Genomic DNA, 21,093 nt, shown 5'->3' on the forward strand with positions numbered 1-21,093 from the left:
AAGAATTTCATGAATTCATTGTTTCTAATGGCTGAATAGTACTCCATTGTGTAGATATACCACATTTTTTGCATTCACTCTTCTGTTGATGGATACCTGGGTTCTTTCCAGCATCTGGCTATTATAAATAGGGCTGCTATGAACATAGTAGAGCATGTATCCTTATTACATGGTGGGGAATCCTCTGGGTATATGCCCAGGAGTGGTATAGCAGGATCTTCTGGAAGTGAGGTGCCCAGTTTTCGGAGGAACCACCAGACTGATTTCCAGAGTGGTTGTACCAATTTGCAACCCCACCAGCAGTGGAGGAGTGTTCCTCTTTCTCCACACCCTCTCCAACACTTGCTGTCTCCTGAATTTTTAATCTTAGCCATTCTGACTGGTGTAAAATGAAATCTCAGGGTTGTTTTGATTTGCATTTCCTTAATGACTGATGAAGTTGGGCATTTTTTAAGATGCTTCTCCACCATCCGAAGTTCTTCGGGTGAGAATTCTTTATTTAACTCTGTACCCCATTTTTAATAGGGTTGTTTGGTTTTCTGGAGTCTAACTTCTTGAGTTCTTTATATATATTGGATATTAGCCCTCTATCTGATGTAGGATTGGTGAAGATCTTTTCCCATGTTGTTGGTTGCCGATTTGTCCTCTTGATGGTGGCCTTTGCCTGACAGAAACTTTGTAATTTTGTGAGGTCCCATTTGTCAATTCTTTATCTTAGAGCATACACTATTGGTGTTCTGTTCAGAAACTTTCTCCCTGTACTGATGTCCTCAAGGGTCTTCCCCAGTTTCTTTTCTATTAGCTTCAGAGTGTCTGGCTTTATGTGGAGGTCCTTGATCCATTTGGATTTGAGCTTAGTACAAGGAGACAAGGATGGATCAATTCGCATTCTTCTGCATGCTGACCTCCAGTTGAACCAGCACCATTTGTTGAAAAGGCTATCTTTTTTTCCATTGAATGTTTTCAGCCTCTTTGTCGAGGATCAAGTGACCATAGGTGTGTGGGTTCATTTCTGGATCTTCAATCCTGTTCCATTGATCCTCCTGCCTGTCACTGTACCAATACCATGCACTTTTAAACAATATTGCTCGATAGTATTGCTTGAGGTCAGGGATACTGATTCCCCCAGACTTTCTTTTGTTGCTGAGAATAGTTTTAGCTATCCTGGGTTTTTTGTTGTTCCAGATGAATTTGATAATTGCTCTTTCTAATTCTGTGAAGAATTGAGTTGGGATTTTGATGGGTATTGCATTGAATCTGTATATTGCTTTTGGCAAAATGACCATTTTAACCATATTGATTCTACCGATCCATGAGCATGGGAGGTTTTCCCATTTTTTGAGGTCTTCTTCCATTTCCTTCTTCAGAATCTTGAAGTTCTTGTCATACAGATCTTTCACATGTTTGGTAAGAGTCACCCCACGATACTTTATACTGTTTGTGGCTATTGTGAAGGGGGTCATTTCCCTAATTTCTTTCTCAGCCTGCTTATCCTTTGAGTATAGGAAGGCCACTGATTTGCTTGAGTTGATTTTATAACCTTCCACTTTGCTGAAGTTGTTTATCAGCTGTAGGAGCTCTCTAGTGGAGTTTTTTTGTGTCGCTTAGGTAGGCTATCATGTTGTCTGCAAATAATGATAGTTTGACATCTTCCTTTTCAATTTGTATCCCTTTGACCTCCTTATGTTGTCGAATTGCCGGAGCTAGTACCTGAAGTATAATATTGAAAAAATAAGGAGAAGGGGGCAGCCTTGTCTGGTCCCTGATTTCAGTGGGATTGCTTCAAGCTTCTCTCCATTTAGTTTGATTCTGGCTATCGGTTTGCTATATATTGCTTTTATTATGTTTAGGTATGGGCCTTGAATTCCTGTTCTCTCTAAGACTTTAAGCATGAAAGGATGCTGAATTTTGTCAAATGCTTTTTCAGCATCCAATGAAATGACCATGTGGTTTTTTTCTTTGAGTTTGTTTATGTAGTGGATTGCATTGATGGATTTCCGTATATTGAACCAACCTTGCATTCCCGAGATAAAGCCTAATTGATCATGGTGGATGATCATTTTGATGTGTTCTTGGATTCGGTTGGCAAGAATTTTATTGAGTATTTTTGCATCGATATTCATAAGGGAAATTGGTCTGAAGTTCTCTTTCTTTGTTGGATCTTTGTGTGGTTTTGGTATCAGCGTAATTGTGGCTTTGTAGAAGGAATTGGGTAGTGAGGTTCAGGAGGGTTAGTCGGGTTCTATCTTACTTGTAACCCCTTTATGTACTTTGTTATCTTACCAACCTCATCTTTAATTTAAAGTGATTGATCAATAGGACATTTATACCATGCTTTTTCAGTGAATGAAAAACATAGTATTTATTATACAATGAAAGAAAATGGTGACTGTCATTTTAAAAGGTTCATTCCTATATCATTAAAAGTTTCATTGGAAGAAAATCATATTTTTCTGAATTAGGTAACCACATTTTATTTTTTAATAATAAAATTTTATTGGCTATTTTATTTATTTACATTACAAATATTATCTCCTTTCCACATTTCATACTCAGAAAGCCCCTATTACATTCCCCCTCCTCCTCTTTCTATGAAGGTATGCTCCCACAAACCCACCCATTACTGCTTCCCTGGTCATGCATTCCTCTACACTGGGGCATCGAGCATTCACAGGACCAAGGACCTCTTCCTACACTGACACCCAACAAGGCCATCCTCTGCTACATATAGGACTGAAGCCATGGTTAATTCTTGGTGGGTGGTTTAGTCCCTGGGATATTTGGGGGGGGGTCTGGTTGATTGATATTGCTGTTCTTCCTATGACATTGCCATTACCTTCAGCTCCTTCAGTCCTTTCTCTAACTCCTCCATTGGGGACCCCATGCTCAGTAGAATGGTTGGCTGTGAGCAACCTCCTCTATATACACCAGGCTCTGGAAAAAAGACAGCATTTTCAACAAATGTTGCTGGTTTGATAGGTGGTCAGCATGTAGAAGAATGCAAATTGATCCATTCTTCTATCATTATACAAAGCTCAACTCCAAGTGGATCAAAGGCCTCCACATAAAACCAGAAACAATGAATCTGACAGGAAAAAAAGTGGGGAAGTACCTAGAATACATGAGTACAAGGGAACTTTCCTGAACAGAACAGTAGTGGTTTTTGATCTAAGATCAAGAATTGACAAATGAGAACTCTTAAAATTGCAAAGCTTCTGTAAGGCAAAGGACACTTTCCATATTTCAAAACAGCAATCAATGGATTGGGAAAATATCTTTAACATTCCTACATCCAATAGAGTGTTCATATCCAGTATACAAAATTAATCTATACTTAATACCATCAAAAAACACTATTAATAAAAGGATACAGGTCTAAAAAGAGTTCTCATCTGAGGAAACTTGAATGGTTGAGAAGCACTGAAACAAATGTTCAAAATCCTTAGTGACCTGGGCAATGGAAATGAAAACAACCCTGAGATTCCACCACATACCAGTCAGAATGACTAAGATAAAATACAAGTTACAGTAGATGCTGGTGAAGATGTAGAGAAACAGGAATCCTCCTCCATTGTTGGTGGAATTACAAGTTGGTACAACCACTCTGGAAATCAGTCTGATGGTTCCTTAGAATATTGTACTTAATATTACCTGAGGACCAAGCAATAGTACTCCTGGGTAAATTCCAAAAAGATGTTCTAACATTTAACAAAGACACATGCTCCACTGTGTTCATAGCAGCCTTATTATTGAGAGTTCTTCTTTCTAGATTTTTCCTTTATTGAGTATGAAGTGACCTTTTGTGTCTTTTTAATTACTTTTAGTTGAAACTTAATTTTATCCAATATAAGAATGGCTACTCCAGCTTTTTTCCCTGGACCATTTGCTTGGAAAACTGTTTTCCAGCCTTTTATTCTGAGGTAGTGTTTGTCTTTGATACTGAGATATATTTCCTTTATGCAGCAAAATGCTGTGTCCTGTTTATATAGCCAGTCTATTAGTCTGTGTTTCTTATGGGTAATTGAGTCAATTGATGTTAAGAGAAATTAAGGAATAGTGATTGTTGCTTCCTGTTATTTTTGATGTTATTTTTATGTTTGTGTGGATATCTTCTTTGGGTTTGTTGAAAGAAGACTACTTTATTGCTAGCGTGTTGTTTCAATCCTTTTTTTTTTTGGAGTTTTTCATGTATTATCCTTGTTAGGGCTGGATTTGTGGAAAGATATTGGGTTAATTTTGTTTTGTCACGGAATATCTTGGTTTCTCCATCTATGGTGATTCAGAGTTTTGCTTGGTATAGTAGTCTGGGCTTACATTTTTGTTCTATTAGGGTCTGTATGAGATCTTCCCAGGATCTTGTAGATTTCATGGTCTCTGGTGAGAAGTCTGGTATAATTCCGATAGGTCTGCCTTTATAAGTTACTTGACATTTTTCTCTTACTGCTTTTATTATTATTTCTTTCTTTTTTTTTTTTTAGTGTATCTGGTTTTTTGATTGCAATGTGAGGGGAGGACTTTTTGTTCTGCTCCAGTACATTTGGAGTTCTGTAGGCTTCGAGTATGATCATGGGCATCACTTTCTTTAGGTTAGGGAAGTTTTCTTAAATAATATTGTTGAAGATATTTGCTGACCCATTAAGTTGTAATTTGTCCCTCTCTTCTATACCTATAATCCTTAGGTTTGATTTCTCATTATATGCTGGATGTTTTTGAAGTTTGGGGTTACAAGTTTTTTGCATTTTGCATTTTATTTGACTGGTGAATCAATGTGTTTTTTGTTTTTTTTTTTTATCTTCAGTTCCTGAGATGATTCTTTCTTCTATCTCTCCTATTCTGGTGTCGATACTTGCATCTCTGACTGCTGATTCTTTTCCACGGTTTTCTATCACAAGAGTTGCATCCCTTTGCAATTTCTTTCTTATTTCTACTTCCATTTTTTTGCTCCTGGGTGGTTTTGTTCAGTGCCTTCACATGTTTTTTGTGTTTTCCAGTTATTCGTTAAGGGATTGTTTTCTTTCCTCTTTAAGGGTTTCTACCTGTTGTCCCATGTTCACTTGTAATTCTTTAAGGGAGCTATTTATGTCCTTCTTGAAGTCTTCTATCAGCATCACAAAATGCACTTTTGAATACAACCTTTGCTTTTCTGGTATGTTGGCATATCTGAGACTTGCTGTGATGTTGCTAAGTAGCCTTGGTTTCTGTTGGTAGGGTTCTTGCACTTCGCTTTTGCCATCTGGTTATTTCTCCTGTTAGTTGGTCTTGCTGTCTCGGGCTGGTGTTTATCCCTCCTCTGGGCCTGTAAGGGTGTGTTTATACTCCTGGGAAACCAACTATTGTTCTGGCAAGGTCTGTGTACAGGAAGATGTGGAGCTGCATGGCTCTCTGTTGCAAATGCTAACCAAAGGCTCCTGTCCCCTCTGCTCCACTGATCTTCCTGTGATCTCCTAGCTATTCCCCTCCAGAGAGATATTGGAGAGAAAGTAGAGCTCTCACCTCTGTACTCAGAAGTGGAGGCCCTCCTGTGAGATCTCTTTCTCCTTGCAGGCTGTACACACAATGCTGTGAGGCTGCCTAGCTCCCCAGTGCAAATGGAGACCAAAGGCTCCTACCCCCACTGCTCCACTGATGGTATGTCCTGTGCACTTCTAGCTGTACCCTTCCAGAGAGATAATAGAGAGAAAGTGGAGCTCTCATCTCTGTTCTCATAAGGGGAGGGTCTGCTATTACATGTTGAAGGCTTTGGACCTGCCTACTGTGGAACTTATTTTAAGGTTGCTTGGGAGGATGAGACAATAAGACGTAAATATATGGAGAGAAGGTACAATGAGGATTTTCCTGCTGTAATGAACATCTCTAACTCATTAACATAGCTGCTAGTGCAGGAGAGCTGGAGCAATGGGCAGAGGTCACAGAACTAATTAATGATGGTGTTGCTATTGCAGAAGATGAGTCTCAGGACACATCCATCGTGGAACATTGAATCAGAAAACTCCACAAAATGTGAATCAAGCATGTCTCACCTTAGGAGACATAAAAATATTGTACATGAATGGTTTGCAAATGGCCACATAGTGATCATATGCCAAGGTAGTTATCATGTACGTCATAAGACAGAATAGGAACTGGGATGTTTTTAGGTCAGGCTGGTTTGTTAACCCCATCAAGATGAACTCAGTGACCAGAAAAGTATTTTCCAAAGCCTTTCTTCTCTAAAATAATCTGTAGTAAGAAAAAAAGATAAAATTAGTTAACATAAAATAACACACCAACAAATCTTGTCCTATATAAGTGAGGTATATATTAGTAATGTCTGAAATTAATTAATTTGAAAAAAATAGCTACATTTGAGGATACCATGTGACTAAATGTCATAGTCTTTCCCTTTAAATGTGAAGTATATTCTAGAGCATCAACAACAATGTATACAAACTGACTAGAGTACTGTCATATACAATGCAACTATTAGAAAACTAAGGGAGAAGAGTAAAGCATTTTGTGAGAATTCATAATGCTCTTGGTCCCTTTGCTATTGTTTCTTTGACTCAGCCTCTTACTTGGTCTGGAAGAAGCTAGAGGAAAGGTACTGAAGTTCATCTAAATTTAACCCTTGCATAGCATAAACAAAGAACTTCATTCTATGAATAGATAATGTAGTATACTATATGTCTAATCTGGTAGTTTAAGAGGGACTGATAGATGTTGATAGATTAACTTCTTATACAATAAAACGATGGTTTATTGTGTATACTTCAAAATTAAGCAAGCTTGGACTGGACAATAACTAGAGAAGTACTTGTTGCATCAATAGTGAGTTGAAATGATTACTTTTAATAGTGTTTATAAGGTTTATCTGTGCCTGTCTCTCTCTGTTTTCCTATTTCCCTTTTTTGACTATGTCCTCTCTGTCTCTTTGTCTCTGTTGGTTACAGTCTGTTTGTGCCCCTCACGGTAGGTTTGTTCAACATTTCCCCCCCTCACTTTCTCTCTTACTGTGTGTGTGTGTGTGTGTGTGTGTGTGTACGCGTGCACGCATGCAAACTCATCAATATATTGTCCCAGCATGTAATTAACAACAAAATAGACAAATTCTACAGAAAACACTTTAGTATACAGTTATTGTGAACCAACTTGCAAGTAGTACTCTCTTGTTTTAAGAACTTTGACAGGCTAATAAGGGCCATCCTAATAAGAACCCTCAGGGGCTTCAGGTCAGGTACAGCTGCTAGGATGAAGCTTTTTGAGGTCACCTGCACCATTTTTTGATGTGCTTGGGATTCCTAGATAGACAAAAAATTCCTTTGAGTGGACTACATTCATTTTCTCATTTCTTACTGATGGATCATTCTTCAGTTAATTACCAGCCCTCTCACAAAAAAAAAAAAAAATCATCAATTCAGGAGTAAGGTCTATCTTTCAAAAGAACTTGTACTTGCTGATTAAGACACCAAAAGTAACTCCTATTTTATTGATTCAACTGAAAACTTCTGCCCAGCTTTCATTTTCAGCATATTCCCTAGTTAATTTTGGTTAAATATTATGACTGTACAGATTGGTAAAGAAAGGAAGATCTTGTGTACTGGACTTCAACTCAATACAAAGCCTTTCTGCAAGCAAAATATGCTCAAAGTATAACATGGAAAGCATTTTTTGACCTCTTTGGTATGTGTAATCTGAGAGTTTTTCTACACACATAGGTCCTGGGATGTTGGTTACTAGAGCAAAAAGGAAGGAAAAAATAAGGAATAAGGAGTAAATGGATGTCAAATGTCAGTGTATAAATGCATGAATAAGAAAAATAATAGGTACAAATACAAGATTTGGGTTTTAAGCTTATAATGACTACATGCTTAAAAAAATCAATTCAATTGGGAAAGATGCTGAGACCTAGAGATCTACTGCTCAGCATATTAGCAGGATTAGTGCCCCATTGTCATCCTGAATTTGTTAATAGGGTGTATGTTAAGGTTACCTTCTCACTGCATACACATTAAAACCAAATAAAAGCTGTCCTGTGTACAACAAAGCCATAATTAAATCAGTTTTATTTCATGAACACATGGCATTTCTTAAGGACATGGATTAAAACACATCAGTCTCACATGACCACTTTAGAGTTTAGAGATACGTAAATGAAAGTGCCAATTAACAAGTAAAATATAGGCATAGATTTTAAAACTTACCTACCTTTACTGAGAAAAATGTCCTGGCTTATTTTCAGTATCCTGAGAAGAACCCTGGTATCATGAGAGGACTTAGATATCACCTTGATTCCAAGGTGATACAGTACAAAATTAATATCATATACTCATTGGGATCTTTCTGAACTGCTGATCATATTTCACAAAGCTATTCCCTTGAAGAATCACAGGGAAGCAAACACCTTTCTTTATATCATGGTGGCCATCGGGCATTCCTTGAAATTTTACACAGTTTACTTCTGTCCTTCATGCTGCTATGATTAAAGAAGATTTCGTTGTCTCTTGTCTGGACACAGACCTCAGAAATAAAGAGGGGATGGTGTTGCTGCATGTTGATGCCTGACTGTGAAGTCTGTCTAAACCTTTGGAGACCACTCCCTTGTTATGGCTTCTCCTTTAGGAAATGTACCTCTTCTCTGCATGTGATAATACTGAACTCCCATTTTACAGTCATCTTCATCTCTTAAGGGAAATCTGATGCTTTTGTTATTTTTCTTTTTCCCATATCCTTTAAGGTAATCTTCCACGTAGTCTATTTCTATTATTGTCTGTCTGATTATTTTAATATTTTTCAAAGGATGGCACCTTTAATAAATATTTTTCTCATGGCCACTCTTGCTTATATAAATCTGGATAAAACTCAGGAAGTCACCCATGCTAGGCATGGGCTCTACCACTGAGCAATATATCCAAACCTCTGAAACCCTAAAATTACATTTATTTTTCTGTGTGAAGAACAGTACATTTTATTTTCACCACTCAAGAGATAAAGGCAGTCAAATCTCTGTGAGTTAAAGGCTAGCTTGATTATACAAATTAAATACCAGGGCATTCAGGGCTACAAAAATGATATATTTTCTCAAATAAATGAATAAAACGAACAACATTTATAGTATTGCAACTCAACATATTTTTTATTAAAGCAGTTACTAAAAATTCTGAGTGGGTGCCCTGCTTAATCATTAACAGATTAGTAACAAGATGACAGATTTTTTTCCAATAAAAAGCTTGGTATTATGTAGTTAAAAAATAAGCAAATAAAAACTTTAAAGGCAAGATGTAAGGGGATTATCCATATATTAAAGAAAGTAGTAGAAATTTAATCATATGTGAGTTTGACATATTTTTGTTTGATTGGTTTTTTCTATTTTCAGCATTTAATAATTAATATATCATAGTACATGGGTGAAAAATCAAAACGGACGGTATACACAAATGAATATCCAAATAAATGACAATTAAAACAAGTTTGATATATCCTCTCATTGCAGTCAAAATGATTCTTATCAAGAATTCAAAGGAGAGCAAAAGGCATATTCAATTAGCACCTGAAGATGGACCTGTAGTCCTCAACCTCACTTACAAACTAGAAAGATGTATTAAGTCATTATAGGTCTAAAACTCACAGAAAACAATAATAATTTTTATTTTTATTAAGTACCAATTCAAATGTTATATATATATATACATATATATGTATGTATACATATATATTAAAATATGTAATTGTCCTGATAACAATTCATCAGACCTTATACTTAGTTTGTGATGACTATGAAACTTTAATTAGAAATTGTATTAAAAACTGATTAATTATTCAGATTTTATTTGTAATTTAAAATAGAACTCTACATATGTTGTTCATGAGTAACAATGCTAGACAATAGATATCTCTGGAGCAGTCTTGGCCACTCACTCCAACACTCCTGCCCTGCCAGGCCTAAGCACCATGTCCTGGTGGGGTCCCTGCTCTGTGTATTTTCTCAGGATGCTGCGCTACTCTCTCCCATCCAGATCTTAGAGCATCTAACCTGTAAATTCTCACTGCCATCAGAGTCCCACATTCCAGTAAACAAGTAAATCATAATTTTTAATGTCTAGTTAACCATTTAAATTTATGTATATTAAACTCAAAAATACAAGATGTCAATTTATAGTGATAAAAGACTTCTCCCAATATTTCTAATCTTATGAAACACACAGAAAACCCTCACAAGGCATTATTCATCCACTCCTGCTGTGACTCCTTTGTCCCATGCCCCTGTGTCAGCTCTAACTCCCCAACTCCTTGTTCCACCTCCTCTTTCCTGTCAGCTCAGAGGCCTTTCACTGTCTCGATGTGATTGGACAGAAAATATCCTGTAATAGCTATCAACTGTGAAGTAATTAAAATAAATAAAATAAAATATTCATTATTTGACATAATTGTTACTTTTTGTAGCCTGAAATGTAAAATTTATTCATTTTTAATTTTAAAAATAATAAAAATTATTAACAAGATTGACTGTGTGTTATGTTGGACACAACTGTAATTTTCCTGATTGAAACAATATACATAATCTGCCTTCTTGTTCTCTTCTGCACAAATCACTATACTATTGGGAATTCTGATTCTATTACAAAATGAGAAAGCATTTATGTCATATTTCATTTTATATATGAAAAATTTCAATGTTTTGTAAGATAAAATTTACTTTACTTTGAAATGAGATATAGCTTAGGAGAAAAAGTATGAGAATTATGAAAAATGTCTGTGTATTGCATCATCACTATGGTATCAATCATTTGGAGGAGATGATAAATTATAACATAAACCAAAAACTTAGGGAAGTGAATAGTATTTTCAAAAATGAAAGAATGTCTGGCAAAATCACCATCCCTGACCTGAACATGTACTACAATGAAATCTTGATAAAAACTGCATGGTATTGATACAACGATAGGCAGGTAGATCGATGGAATAGAATAGAAGACCCAGAAATGAGCCCCCAAACCTGTGGTCACTTGATCTTTGAAAAGGAGCTAAAATGATGCAGTGGGAAAAAAACACCATTTTTAACAAATGATGCTGGTCAAATTGACTTTATTATCAACTAGTACAAATCTCAAGTCCAACTGAATCAAATACCTCCACATAAAACCATATAAACTGAAGCTAATAGAAGAGAAAATGGGGAAGGGACTCAAATACATGAGGATAGGCAAAACTTTCCTGAACAGCACACCAATGGCTTATGCCTAAAGAATAGACAAATGGTAACATGAAAATAAAAAGCTGTAAGAAAGAGGGCATATTCAATAGGACAAAATGGCAACCAACAGATTGGAAAAAGAACTTTATTAATCTTACAGCCAATAGAGGGCTAATATACAATGTATTCAAAGAACTTAAGAAATTAGAATCTAGACCATCAAATATCCCTATTAAAAACAGGGTACAGAGCTAAAAGAAAGAATTCTCAACTGAGGAAACTTGAATTGTCAACAAGCACCTAAACAAATGTTCAACATCCTTAGTCAACAGAGGAATGCAAATGAAAAAAATCCAGAGATTCCATCGTTCTGATCATAGTCAGAATGACTATGATCAAATCCCAGGTGACAGCAGAGACTGGCTAGGATGTGAAGAAAGAGGAACACTCCTCCATTGTCAGTGGGATTGCCACATGATACAATCACTCTGGAAATCTGTCAGGAGATTTCTCAGAAAATTGGACATAGTATTACCTGAGGACCCAGCTATATCTTCTGGGCATGTACCAAAAGATGCTCTAACATATAACATATACACATGCTCCACTATGTTCATAGCAGTATTTTTTATAATAGCCAGAAGCTGGAAAGAATCCACATTATTTCAACAAAGGAATGGACACAGAAAATGTGTATATTTACACAATGGATTTCTACTCAGCTATTAAAAAAATGAATTCAGGAAATTCTTAGATAAATGAATGGAAATAGAAAATATCATCTTAAGTGAGATAACCCAATCCCAAAATTATACACATGGTGTGTATTCACTTTTAAGTAAATATTATCCCCAAATCTCTTAATACCCAAGATATAATTCACAGACCACATGAAGCTCAAGAAAAAGAACACAAAAGAGTGGATGCTTTGGTCCTTCTAAGAAAGGATAACAAAATACCGAAAGGAACAAATACAGAGACAAAGTCTGGAGCACAGACTGAAGGAAAGGCTATCCAGATGACAATATTCTTGGCTCATATTGATTGCTTCTATATGAATAACTAAAGATGATTTTCATAGAACAGCTATGCTATGGATTCTCCTTCCAATGTCCTTGAGGAGGCATCAAATCATCTTTAATAACACATAGGTGAAAAGTCTCTGTTTCTAGTGTTGCCAAGTTTTAGTGATGCTCCTGAGCTTTGGACATTAGTTAGGAAAGCCCTTACTTTATATCTTTTAGAGACACATTACATAGTGGGAATAAATAAGAGTGATCACTATGCTTCCCTATTCTATGGCTTCTCATGTATAACACTAAATGAATCATTACTGAATAAAATTCCTGGAATATTTCTGTTGTCAGTGTAAAATTCACATGTCATTCAAGGTATCTTCCTTTGCTTTCATCATGGAAACTGTGTCATAATCCACTGGATTGGGGATATTACAAACCTGAACAATAAATGTGAATGTTGAAGATCTGGAAAACATGGAATACATTGCTTAGGGACATCTGCAATTACTTAGCCAAGTTATTAAACAGTGTGGTAGTACAAAAATGAGTTACTGTAACAACTGGGAACACTGTCAAAACAAAGGATATATGATCATCAAAGGAACTAAATCAGGAATATAGACAGACTATTTGACCCACAACTTAAAAAGAAGGTAAATAATAACTGTACCATACAATGATATGCTTATATTTATTATTTATGTAATATTTATTTGGACATGATCCATCAATTGATACTTCTGAGAATGTGATACAATGATAATGAAAATAAGAAGTTATTTACTTACTGATATTCTTAAACTGCCGAAATAGTGAACCATGAAAGCTTTCCAGTGGTAAGGATCAAACAAAAGCTACTAAAACTGAAACAAGTTACAAAATCTCCCATCCAAGATAATCCCCATACACACAGTACAGACAAAAATCCAGAAAAAATATATTTACCAGTACACAATAATGCTTGGTATTATAGCTAAGGCGAAAAAGATACCAAACTCTGTTTAAAATTTTCTTTTGGTTACAGTTTTTTTCAGAGCAATTTTAACATCTTTGTTCCTAAGACTATAGATTAATGGATTCATCATGGGGGTTACAATGTTATAAATCACAGAAGATAATTTTCCCTGGTCCAAAGACCTAGATGTGGAGGGCTTTAAATACATATATGCACATGATCCCAAGAACAGAGCAACAGCTATTATGTGAGAACTACATGTGCTGAAGGCTTTTGACCTGCCTTCTGTGGATCTGATTTTGAGGATGCTTGAGAGGATGAAGCCATAAGAGCTAAAGATGAGGACAGTGGGTACAATGATGTTTTTTCCTGCAAAAATGAACATCTGTATCTCATTAACATAGGTGCTGGTGCAGGAGAGCTGGAGCAAAGGGAAGAAGTCACAAAAATAATGGTTGATGATGTTTCCATCACAGAAGGTCAGTCTCAGGAGACCTCCAGTATGGATCATTCCATCAGAAAATCCCACTAAATATGAACCAAGCATAAGATTACAACACACCTTAGGAGACATGACAATATTGTACATAAGTGGATTGCAAATGGCCACATAGCGATCATAGGCCATTGCTGTCAGCACATAAAATTCAGAAATGACTAAAGAGGCAAAGAAGTAGAACTGTGTCATGCATCCCTCATAAGAAATAACATTTTCTTTTAGTACAAAATTTATCAGCATTTTCGGTGTAACAACTGAACAATAACAAATGTCTAGCCAGGACAAATTAAAGAGAAAAAAGTACATGGGAGTGTGAAGGTGAGAATTCAGAACAATCAGCAGGATCAAAGCCAAGTTCCCCAAGGTAGTTATCAAGTAAGTCAACAGAAAGAGTAGGAACAGGGGTATTTGTAAGTCAGGCTCGTTTGTTAACCCCATCAAGATGAACTCAGTGACCAGAGAAGCATTTTCCAGAGCCATTCTTTGTAAAAGGATCTTTAGGGTGAAGCAAAGATAAAATTAAGTAACATAAAAAAATATAACACCAAAACTTTTTCTATATATATGAGGTACATATATCTGAAATTTATTAAATTGAAAAAATACACCCACATTTCATGATATTACATTATTCAATGGCATAGTCTACACATTTAAACATGAAGTATATTATCGAGAGTATCAACAACAGTGTATATAATTTGAGTAGATTACTGTCATACACAATACAGCTGTTAGAAAATCTAAGGGAGAAAGGTCAAGCAGGTTGTGCCAAGTCAAATTGCCCGCGGTCTCTTTACTATTATTTCTTAGTGTCAAGCTCTTCCTTGACCTGGAATATGTTAGAGTAAAGGTAATGAACTTCATCTAAATTTAACCCTTGCATGACATAAACAAAATACCCTATTTATACAGATAGTTAATTTAGTGTACTTGGTCTGAACTCTGACAGTTTAAAAGGGATCAGAAGATGGTAATAGATTAATGTCTTATAAAATAAAATAAATCATTTATTGTGTATACTTTAAATGTAGCAAGTTTGAACTGGCAATAGAGAAGTATCTGGTGCATCAATAGTGAGTTGTAAGAATCATTTTTAATAGTATTTAGACCGTTTTTCTGAATCTGTCACTCTTTTTGTCTCTGTCTCTATATCTCTGTTTCTGATTATGTGTCTCTCTCTCAGTCTATTTCTGTCTATTTTAGTCTGTGTTTCTATGTGATTCTCTCTCTCGGTCTCTCTCTGTCTCTCTCTGTCTCTCTCTGTCTCTCTCTCTCTCTCTCTCTCTCTCTGCATGTGTGTGTGTGTTTGTGAATGTGTGTTTGTGTACCAGTCCATGCAGGTATTTTACCTCATATAATTAATTTAAATAGGCAAGTTAAGGTCAACCACCTTACAATTCATAATCTCTAGTTGGATGCTTTTTGTCAGGCAAATAAGGGCCATCCTAATAAGAACCTTTAAGAGATTCAGATCAGGTCCTGTTGCTAGAATGCATTTTCTTGAAGTCAGCTCTAGCTTTCTTGATGTGCTTGGGATTCCTAGACAATTAGAAATTCCTGTGAGTGGAATACCTTCATTCTGTAGTTTCTTATTGATGGATCACTCTCTAGTTTATTTACCAGCCCTCTCACAGCAAAAATCATCAATTCAGAAGTAAGCTCTATCTATTCAAAAGAACTTGTACTTGTTGATTAAGACAACAAAAACAACTCCTATTTTACTGACTCTACATAAATCTTATGCTCTGTTTTCATGATATTTCCTAGTGAAATTTGGTTAAATTTTAAGTCTGCACAGATTGGAAAAGAAAGAAAGATCTTGGGGCTGGGCTTCAGCTCAATACAAAGACTTCCTGCAAACATAATGAGCTCAAAGCACAAAGGGAAAAATGCTTTATGACCTTTATGATATTTATAATCTAAGAGTTCTATCCACAAACATAGATCATGGGATGCTGTTTACTTGAGCTAAATGAAGTGAAAACTCAGAATCAATTACTAAATTGATGTCAAGGGTCATGTATAAATTGATTGATAAGAAAATAATTCTATAAATAAAAGATGTTGGTTTTAACCCAAAAAAAGACTATATACTAAAAAGCAATCCTTTCAATTGGTAAAGATCCTAAGAGCTAGAGATCTACCGTTGAACATATTAACAGGACTAATGTCCCATTGTCATCTTGAATTTGTTAAGAGGGTATAACTTAATGTTACCTTCTGACTGTGTACATTTTAAAGACAAATGAAAGCAGTCCTATATTAAAAAAATTCACATTTAAATCAGTTTCATTTTTGAGCATTTCATAAACACCTGGATTAAAACAAATCTATTACTCATGTACATTTTAAAATTTAAAGATATCTAAGTGAAAAGGCCTATTGAAAGTAAAATATTGACATAGAATTCAAAACTTACCCTTCTTAAGTGACAAAAAGATTCTTCTTACTTAGAAGCTTTATTTACCCTGGTATCCTGAGGAGGACTTAGATGTTCTTGATTCAATGCTGATGCACTACAAAATTTGTATGCAGTATTCATTGTAAATCTTTCTGAATTACTGATCATAATTCACAAAGCTACTCTCTAACACCCTGAAGAATCACAGAGAAGCATATACCTTTTATTTTTATCATGCTGGCCACTGAGCAACACTAGATATTTTACATAATTTACTGCTGTCCTACATGTTGCTATGGGTAAGCAAGGGTTTTTGTTGTTTTTGGTCTCTTCTCTGGACACAGGCCACAGATCTAAAGAGGGAATGGGCTTACTGCATTTGCATGCCTGACTGTAATGTAAGTCTAAAACTTTAGGGACTAGCTCTCTATTCAATGATGCCTTCTGCTTCAGGGAACTTATTTCCTCTGTGCTGGGACCAGTACTGAACTCCCATATGGCAATCATCTTTATCTCTTAAGGGAAATCTGATTCTTTTGTTATTTTCTATGGTTCCCATATACTTTCATGATAATATTCCACAGAGTCTATTTCTGTTAATGTCTACTGTCTCATTATTTTCATGTTTCTTTTACAGGAAGTCACCTTTTATTAAGTATTTTTCTCAAGGCCATGTCTTGATTGTATAGATCTGCACAAAACTCAGGAAGTCACCCATTCTAGTCATGTGCTCTACCACTGAGTGATATACCCAGAGCTCCAAAACCCTAAAATCACATTTATTGCTCTGTGAATTAGGGTACACTATTTTTTTACACCATTCAAGAGGAAGAAGCAAGCAAATCTCTATGAGTTCAAAGCTAGCCTGATTCTACATACTAAATGCCAGTCCATCCAGGACTACATAATAATATATTCTCTCAGACAAACAAACAAACAAAATAACAAACAACATTACATTTATGTTGTTGTACCTTAACAAAATATTTTATAACCATTTTTAAAATTTCTGAGGGGGCTATCTGACTTGGTGATTAACAGTTCAGGAACAAGATGAATATTTTCTTCCAGTCAAAAAACTTGTTATTAAGTGGTTATAAAAATAAGCAAATTATAATCTTCTATATTTGTAAATGTATTATCTATATATTAATGAAAGTAGCGAAAATGTAATCACATGGGAGTTTGATTTTTTTGTATTTTTGAATGGTTTTTTTGTAAATTAAACAACTTTGATATTTCATCTCATCACATTCAGAATGACTGTTTGCAAGTAATCAAAGGAAAGCAAAAAGGTGGGTTCAAGTAATGCTTGGATGTGGACCTGTAGTCTAAAAATACACTAACACACTATAAATATGTATAAAGCTCATCTGAGATTTAAAAATCCCAGAAGATATTATTCTTTTTTGTTTTTATTGTTAAATACTAATTCAAATTATATATATGTAATATATATATTTGATGTATGTATGCACACACACAAACACACACACATATACACACATATATATGCAAATGTAAATATATATAATTGTTCTGAAGCACAATCATTCACGTCTTGTATTTAGTTGTTAAAGACTCTGTATACTATACTTAGAAATTTTATAAACAAGTCATCAATTTTTCTGATTTTATTTATAATTTAAAATAAAATCTGTATATGTGGTATATGCAGAATGTAAACCATACTTAGAAATTATGTAAACAAGTGATCAATTTTTCTGATATCATTTATAATTTAAAATGAAATCCTGCATATGTGGTTTATGAGAAACAATGCTAAACAATAGATATCCATTGTGTACCAACTAAATTGAATAAAATGAAATTTTCATCATCTGACATAATTGTTGCTTCTTTGTAGTCTGAAATCTAAAATTTATTAAAGTATAAATGAAAAAAATGATTAATTGGAGTTGCTATGTGGTGTTTTGGACTCCAATATAATTTCCCTGATTGAAACCATATAGAGGATCTGTCTCCTTTCTCTCGTCTACAAGTTCCCTATGCTTCTGGAAATTCTGATTTGATTACAAAATGCTAAAACATGTTATTTCACATTTTTGGTTTTAGATGTGTAAGGTTTCAATGTTTTGTAACATAAAATTTACTTTACTTTGATGTGAGAAATAACCTAGGAGACAAAGTATGGAACAGTGATGAAAATTGTGTATTTATTGCATCATCGTTATGCTATCAATCAAACATTTGTATATGCTGTTAGATATATTGAAGCTACAAAAACAAAATGAAATTATTCATATTTCATTAAGAGAGTTTATCAACCTACAAACAGACAAAAAATAGATCTTCACTGAAAATACCAACAAAAATTCAGATCTTCCAATTTCTTACATGATTATTTATTCTAATTAAAATCTGTCTTTTCTCTGAAACTTAATCAAAGATTCCCTTAATGCCATCTTGACATCTTTGTTCATGAAACTATAGATTAGAGGGTTGAGCATGGGCCCAACATTAATATAGAATACTGAAGATATTTTTCCTTGTTCCATAGATCCAGAAGGGTATTTATGATACATGAATTCAGCTGATGCAAAGAAAAATCGCAATGATGTGAGAGTTAAAGGTGCTGAAGGCTTTTGATCTTCCTTGTGTGGATTTGATGTTTAGAATGTTGGCAAGGATGAAAACATAGGAAATGAGGATGATAAAGCTGGGAACTGTGATGTAAATACCCACAACTAAGAGAACCATGACCATATTGACATAGGTGCTGGTGCAAGAAATTTAGAGGAGAGGGAGAATATCACTCCAGTAATGGTTGATGACTTTGACATTGCAGAAGGTCAGTTGGATCATGCAGAATGTGTGGGAAAAGGATCCAGCAAACCTCATCCCACAAGCTGTAAAAGATATTGCAGAACAGATCTGAGGGACATGGTGACCTTACACAGCAGTGGATTAGAGATGGCCACATAGCATGCATATGCCATTGAGGTCAACATGTAGCATTCAGAGCTGTCAAAAATGAGAAATAGAAACAGTTGAATCATGAACCCTCATAAAAGAAAATCTTCTGGGAGACAAAGTTCATTAGCATTTAGGGGCTGAAAAGAGAAGGGTAACAGAAATCAATTAAGGAGATGTTGAAGAGGAAATGGTACATGGTGGTGTTCAGATGAGGATTGAGGTCAATCAGGTGATTAAGTCAAAGTATACTACTACTGTGACTATGTAGATTTTTAGAAATACATAAAACAGGGGTAGCTGGAGCTCTGGATGATCTGTCAAACCAGCAAGGACAAATTCTATTACAGAGGAGCCATTTCCAATCAGCATGCATATCCTCAAAAATCTAGAAGTAAAGAAAATTGTATTAATGAATGGACAAGCTCTGTACTTAGATGTTAACATCAGCTGAATTTCGCACAATGAACAAAAGATGTGCTTCATCATCTTATTATCACACTCTCCCATGAGTGAAAATGTAGGTCCACCCATGCTTATCCTAATAATCTGGATAGTCCTATAGTATTCTTTTATTCTTGCCTCAACCAATTGATGTATGTAGTATGCCTAACTGTGACTACCCATAGCCACATGTGAACTAGAGACCTGGCAGAGAATTCTGGGGATAAACGGGGAGGCGACGAAAGAGAAATGAGTCAGGACAACATTTGCCGATCAAGACTGATATTTACTAATATTTAGTCAATATATAGACTTTAAAGAAAAAGCCTTGCCCCCCCCCCTCCACTTCAAGGAGATGGCAGAGAACTTGTTGGCTCCTCTTCTCAGCTGGTTGCCTGCGGGGGATTAAAGGACTTCATGTCTCACAGGTCTCTGCTTGTCTCCAGGTGAGACAGCCTTGGTTGTCAAGGTGAAAACAACTGTATTGTTCTCAGAGGAACAAAAGCCAGAGATAACACAAGCAGAAGGCTGGGGGCTGGCAGCCAAGAATGTCACAGCTGATGGGATGGGCTGAGAAGTCCAGCTCAATGCTGTGGGGGAAGGGACACCTAACTTTCACTCTTATCCATTAATAATCTTAAGTGGTGGGATGTGGATTCCAAAATAAATTATTTAATCTGGTCCTTTATCTCCCACTCCTTTGTTCAATTCATCATCCTAATTCTTCTGGAATGTACATAAACACTTCTGTACTACTGATACATTGTTTGATATAGTGATTTGTCGTTCAATGTAATTAGTACTCTCTCTTTTACACCTATGTGTAAACATGAAAAATGTTTCATAAAATATAAACTGGCATGCACATCGGTGGTCAGCTATGTTTCTAAATAATGGATCTAATGTAATGCTAATGAAAAGACTTCCTTTTCAAGAAATGCTATTGGGAAAACTCATTATATACATCCAGAAGAAGGAACATAGATTCCCATATTTTATTTTGCACAAAAGTCAATTCAAAACTTACAAAATGTCTTTAAATAATATATAAATGTTTGAAATTTCTAGAGAAATATAGAAGGAATATGTTGTAATATCAGCCAATCTCATTTTTAATAAGACTGCAATAGCAGAAAAATAATTGAATTAATAAATGGAATTAATTCAAAAGTTTATTCAAAGGAAAATATTTAGTGAAGTGACAGCAATCAGAATAGAAGAAAAAAAAACTGACAGCTCTTCTGAACTTAGAAAAATACCCAAATGCAAAAACATAAAATCTAATAATAATAATTGTGTTAGGAAATGGTCAAGCAAAAGCAGGGTTGAAGCACACTTAAAGAATGTTTGCTGAATATGCATGTAGCCCTTAGTTTGACATTTCTTGTTACAAAATATAAACAAACACAATAATTAAATGAGCAAATATATTGAAAACAAGTCCTCTAAAAATTACAGTAGCTAACTAATATATGACATATTATTCACTACCCTAACCATCAGGAAAATAGGAAATCAAAAGTACATTAAATAGTACATGGATCTCAAGTCTGTAATCTTTGCATTTTAGGAGGAAGGAATTTGGATTTTTAGAAATTTTATGACACCATTGATTACAGAATAATTCCCTGTAGGAGAAGCAGGAAGAGAAAAGAAAATCAACACCAA

The 21,093-nt window shown here is 35.2% G+C and overlaps 1 protein-coding gene and 1 pseudogene across 1 annotated transcript; both read right to left on the reverse strand.

Annotated features, from left to right (window-relative positions):
• Positions 1-13,190: 13,190 nt before the first annotated feature.
• LOC127690035 (olfactory receptor 145-like) lies at positions 13,191-14,138 on the reverse strand. The gene has a single exon (XM_052189597.1). The coding sequence runs from the start codon at positions 14,121-14,123 to the stop codon at positions 13,191-13,193; it is 933 nt and encodes a 310-aa protein (XP_052045557.1). The 5' UTR covers positions 14,124-14,138.
• A 4,284-nt stretch (positions 14,139-18,422) lies between these two features.
• LOC127688820 (olfactory receptor 147-like) lies at positions 18,423-19,353 on the reverse strand (annotated as a pseudogene).
• Between the last annotated feature and the right edge of the window lie 1,740 nt (positions 19,354-21,093).

The sequence above is a fragment of the Apodemus sylvaticus genome, chromosome 7 (assembly GCF_947179515.1).
Source record: "Apodemus sylvaticus chromosome 7, mApoSyl1.1, whole genome shotgun sequence".
NCBI lineage: Eukaryota > Metazoa > Chordata > Mammalia > Rodentia > Muridae > Apodemus > Apodemus sylvaticus.

Coding starts and splice junctions, on each gene's coding strand:
- LOC127690035 (XM_052189597.1), bottom strand. CDS start 14,123: ATGGCTCTGGAAAATGCTTCTCTGGTCACTGAGTTCATCTTGATGGGG.